Source organism: Notothenia coriiceps, unplaced genomic scaffold (assembly GCF_000735185.1).
Source record: "Notothenia coriiceps isolate Sejong01 unplaced genomic scaffold, NC01 NC01_scaffold00008501, whole genome shotgun sequence".
In the NCBI taxonomy this organism is placed as follows: Eukaryota; Metazoa; Chordata; class Actinopteri; order Perciformes; family Nototheniidae; genus Notothenia; species Notothenia coriiceps.
The window spans coordinates 397-5,760 of record NW_011341202.1 but is presented as its reverse complement, the minus strand read 5'-3'; the positions used below and the strand labels follow the sequence as shown (position 1 = coordinate 5,760).

General features: G+C 47.4%; 1 protein-coding gene across 1 annotated transcript in view; it reads left to right on the top strand.

Moving 5' to 3' along the window:
* The window catches only part of LOC104944621 (proline-, glutamic acid- and leucine-rich protein 1-like), a gene marked incomplete at its 5' end in the record, with an annotated part of 10,688 nt that extends 5,693 nt beyond the window's left edge, over positions 1 to 4,995 (top strand). The window contains 4 exon segments of the mRNA XM_010770187.1: positions 117 to 1,694; positions 2,202 to 2,462; positions 4,458 to 4,523; positions 4,525 to 4,995. Of these exon segments, the coding sequence (XP_010768489.1) occupies positions 117 to 1,694; positions 2,202 to 2,462; positions 4,458 to 4,523; positions 4,525 to 4,554 (1,935 nt within the window).
* Between the last annotated feature and the right edge of the window lie 369 nt (positions 4,996 to 5,364).

Genomic DNA, 5,364 nt, shown 5'->3' with positions numbered 1-5,364 from the left:
CTGCAAGAAAGGCCCCCTCTCCCGAGTGTCATGTGATGTGTGCATGTGTAGCCGCTGTTCTGCTGTCAGTCATTTCCCAATTTTTACTGACTCTCATTGCTCATCCCCCCCCACAGGTTTCTACATTCTGCATCGAGGCTCTAACCATCTGTAACTCCCTCCTCCACCCCCGCATTCCCTCCATCGCCCTCCCCTTACCACCCCTCACCCTGAAACCAACCCCCAACGCCCCAGTCCTTCCCACCTCTCAGGCTCCCGGACTCACCTTGCCAACTCTCCTCGGAGGCCCCTCCCCCGGCACCCCCTTCCCCACCCGCCACTCCCTCGGCCTGGGCTCCGCCTCCCTGCTGGGTTCCCTGGAGAACCACCTCTCCCTGGTCCCGGGGCTGCCGGGCCAGACGGACATGATCCTGTCCCCCCACGCCCACCACCAGCAGGACGCCGCCGGGCTGGGCCTCCCCGAGGGCCAGCGGCCGGTGTTCGTGCGGTACGACCGGGAGGAGGCGGAGGACGTGGAGATCTCCCTGGCCAGCGACTCAGACGACAGCGTGGTCATCGTGCCCCCGGGCATGCTGCACCTGGAGACCCAGCAGGACGAGGCGGCCACCGCTGCCAACTCCCTGAACATAGTCAACGCTCCAGGGGGGGCCACGCTCCCTCTCCCAGAGTCCCTCTCCATGGTCCCGACCACAGCAGCCACCACCATAGACCGGGTCTCCCTCCCCAACGACCTGGCCACTTCCTCCCCTCTCCTCACCACCTCCACCACCCCCATCAACTCCTTCACTCCCTCCAACTCCTCCGTGGTCTCCTTGGTTCCGCCTTTGAACTCCAGCTCTCTCTCGGCTGCACCTCTCGGGGACTCGTTGCCGGGCCGACCGCAGCTCCAGCAGATGCTGATGCAGCCCCCCGCCGCGGGGCAGCCGGGCCCCATTGGGCTGCCGCTCCAGATGCACCAGCTGCAGAACCAGCTGAGCCAATCGGGGCGACACCTCCACCAGCACCAAGCCCCCCCGGCCAGCAACGAAGACTCCGCCGTCATCAACATCAACAGCACCGATGAGGAGGACGAAGAGGAGGAGGACGACGAGGAGCTGGATGAGGAGGAGGAGGGCCTGGACGAGGAGGATGAAGATGAGGAGGCAAGCGATTTTGTAGAGGAGGAGTTCTACGACGGAGAAGAGTACGATGATTACGACGAGGAAGAGGGGGAGGAGCTGGAGGAAGACGAGGAGGAGGATGGGGAAATACCTCCACTGGAAGGAACAGAGGACAAGGCGGGAGAGGCGGGGATGGAGGGGGGGAAGGTGCTCAGAGCGGTGGTGGATGAAGGAGGGATGGCGGGATTCAGCGTGGAGGCGGAGGCAGAAGGAGGCATCGAGGAGATCCAGACCAACAGGGCCATGTTCGGAGAGGACCGGGTGAAGGTGCAGAAGGTGGAGAGCATCGGAGTGCTGGAGGAGGCGCGGGAGGGGGAGGAGGACGAGAACGAGAGGATGGACGACCCCACCATGCCTCAGATCCTGTGTGTGACCGGGGGGGCGCTGGAGGACAGGGAGGAGGCTGAGGAGGAGGGAGGGGCAGCGAGAGGAGGAGAGGGAGGGGAGCAGGAGGAGGCCAGGACGTGGGAGCAAGGAGCCAATGAGATGGAGCTAAAGGCGGCCTCAGAAAAATGCACAGCCAATCAGAATCAGGTTGGTGACCCAGCTTTAAAATCTCACCTTTGGAAAATATTTGTAAAGTGCATATAAAAAAATATATATATAGTCTACTAAAAGGAGTTTAGGTATGAGTTTTGTTTAAGCTGGGTTTAGTTAAAGGAGATGTTAATAATTGTTTGAAGTAGGGAGTCAAAATAAAAAGGCTAATGGAAAGAATGAAAAACATAGGAATGTATTCAGGTTAGGGGGAAACAATGGAGGATGGTTTAAATGAAGAGACAGAAGCTTAGCAAGTAATAAAACGACAACAGATCACGGTATCTCCCATCAAACAAAGGACTATCATATTTTCTCACATTTGGGCAGAATTCCCAACATTATTCTTTCTTCACCTACTTCCACATCTTCCTCTATAAAACTGGGAGGAGAGCATTCTGTGCCCTCTCCTATTATCTGTGTTTTGTTCTGTAACAGTAGATAGATAAGCTGCTATTGTTACAGTGTTGTTACAAGGAAACCTGACCCTCTTCCCCTGAACAGGAGTCAGCAGATGAACCTGCACAGGAAGCCAGTGTGAGTGACAGCCTGCCATCCAATCAGCAGGAGGCGCAGCCTGAAGGGGAGAGAGACCCCGCAGCAGCAGAACCTGCCACCTCCACTGGCCCCAAAACAAAGCAGGAGGAGGAGGCGGAGCAGATGGAAGCTGGGGGGGGGGAGAGTGACGGAGAGGAGGGCAAGGGAGTGAAGAGGAAGAGGGAGGAGACAAACAGGGAGGAGGAGCCACGCTCTGAGAAGACGAAGGTAAAAACACATGGCTGGATCTACTCAGTCAGGTTTATATAGAATCGATCGTGCAAGGTGTAATTATTGAACAGATAGGAGACTTGAAATCAGTTCAAGCTGACACAAAAACATAAAAAAATAACCTGTTTTTTCTGTTTTTGTTACAATACAGCTTTATTTATTTGTTATGCTGTAGAGAGAAATTAATATCTAAATATAATAAGAACAGCTTAGCTTTCAAACCATAAAATAAGTAAAAATACAAATAAAAAGGTGAAAACAAAAAAAAATGGAATAAAACAGCTATAGTAAAAACAACAGACCATTTACAATAGAGCTTTTATTTGACAGGTTTTTGATTTAAGAATATTCTCTAATGATAAAAAGAGAAAAGATCTTAAATAAACAACATGCAAATATATGAAACATAGAAATGTTCAGGAGCAAATTAATCACTACATACCTGGGTTTCTTCAGAGCAGTCATTCAAAAGGAAATTGCTCATGTGCCAATAAAAGCAGAAATTATGTATTAGTCAAAAATCTATTTCCACACTCAGGTTAAAACAGTGGGTTGTACCACTACCGTGTGTGTATGACCCAACACATTTTGTTCTGTATCACCATTTCATACATTATAGTGTTGTCACGTTACCAACATTTTGGTTTCGATACCAAGTCAAGAATTGCGAAGCCGATTATTTTCTTTAATTATTTTAATGATCGATAAAATTGTAGTTTATCTGTTAAGTGTTTTCAACATGGTCTCTTCTTTATACTTGAGTTTGTGATTTCTTTGATAGTTAACTTTATATTTTATTAAAATGTAATAGTACGGTAATATAAATAATGATTGACAAAATGTACATTGCAGATGTTAGCCACATTGGTAAGTTAGCTAAAAAGATTAGACAGTTATCATTGCCATTAATTGCCTCGTCAAACTACGAAAACATTAGTTTGTCACAAAATAAATTACACTTGTTTGACTTAGATTTGAGGGCATGGGCTTGAGCATGATGTAATTATGTTATCTATCACATTCGCTAACCTGTCTGTCTTTAAATTCTTTAAACAGCTCTAGATGCCGGTCGGCGAGGTGCTTAGCCAAGTTTGATGTGTTGGCTCCCTTGGTTTGCAGGGATCTAAAACATGTCTTACAGACAGGCCTCGTGGTGTCCGTAGGCTTGCCCTCACTGTCAGAGATATAGCTAAAATACTTCCACATTTCGCTTCTGTCAACAAGCCGAGGCGCAGTTGCACTCCCACTTGCAGCCATGCTTCTCCTTTTCTCACATGCTCTGGCAGCTAGCGCGTGCATGAGAGAGGGGAGGCACTTCGAGCGTGCTTGAGAGGGGAGGGATTAAAACAGCGCTTTACTTTTCCCCGTCATTCTTAAAGTACCGATACTAATGAAACGGAGGAATCATAACGTTTTTAACGGCAGGGTATTGCGGTATCTTTCAAGTATCGGTACACCGTGCAACACTAATGCATTATGATAAGATAAGATGAACCTTTATTAATCCCCGAGGGGAAATTCAGTTGTACAAAGCTGCAACAGGGTAAGCGTGAAAAAAAACAGTACAGCAAAGATTCACACAGATCAATAACATCTAAAATAAATAATAATATACCAAACAAGTCAAACCACACATGTTAGGAAGACGTAGAAAAGATCAAGAAACAGAAATAGATATGTTTCCTGTAAGATCCCAATGGCAGTACTCTGCTGAAATGTGCGAGTATAAATATTTGAGAAAATGTCCCAACATTGAGGTTGATACAATTACCCATAATACCCATTTTCCGCATAGTTTAGCAAAGATGTTCATGTTATCTTTACGCAGCTGTTTAGAGAATATTGTACACAATTCTAGAATCCCCAAAGAAGTGTCCTTGTGTAAATATTTCCTATGCATTCCCAATCATTTGGAGGAGGTTTCCCTTCTTCAGCATGACACGGTTTAAGAGTCCCAGAGCACGACTCAGCAGTTTTCTGTCTGTCCCCCAGATGGACGATGACTCCATGGCCTCCATGTTGGCCGATTTCGTCGCCTGTCCGCCTGACGACGAAGACGGAGCCTCCGGATCCAACCGCTCCTAGGTAGTTGCCAACCTGAACTGCTGGGATTTAAGTAACCATGGATACAGCTAACACCTGCTGGGATGTTCAATCATCAGTGACATTTCAAAGGTTTAGTGCCTCAGTAATCATGACAGCTTCAAGTCATTCTTCAGTCTTCACTTCAACAATTTTTTTTCTTTCTTTTAACAATACCCTGGAATTTTGACTCCTACATCATCCGTCTGAGAATCGGCAGAACTAGTTTTACAAGAATGAAGCATTACAGTGTCAACAGTCCGGAGTTCAGCTGCAGATTGTTCAGAACAGCCCTGTGTTTGTATAGTGTTTAGTATCCTGCAGCTAGTGTGTGAAGTGGTTTTCTTGGATCTATATGTATGTTTTGTGCTCTTTTTGTTTTGCCATCACTTTCAAATGCTTTGTTATAAAAAGTAAAATAAATCAAATGTGATTAACATACACTTCATTTGTTTCTCTCGCATTTAATCGCTTTTCGCTACAATAATTCAGTTTTTTCACCCAATTTACACACACCAGATTATTTTTCAACCTTATATAATCGCCAATTGTGAAGCTGACCGTTGAGCGGCCCGACCAAGCAAGGAGGCAGAGGCAAAACGTCCCAAATATAACCCAGTGTGGGCATTTATTAAAATCATAGACCCATGACTCACAGCCTCAATCTCGCTGTTCTCCCTGAACACAGTCAGCAACCACAAGGATCTCACACACCTCTCCCAAACAGAAAAACCCCAGGGCCTAAATGCACAACCCAATCAACCCAACAGGACACAGGTGAGGGGGGAGGAGACAACACAGGGCACCAGGTGCACAC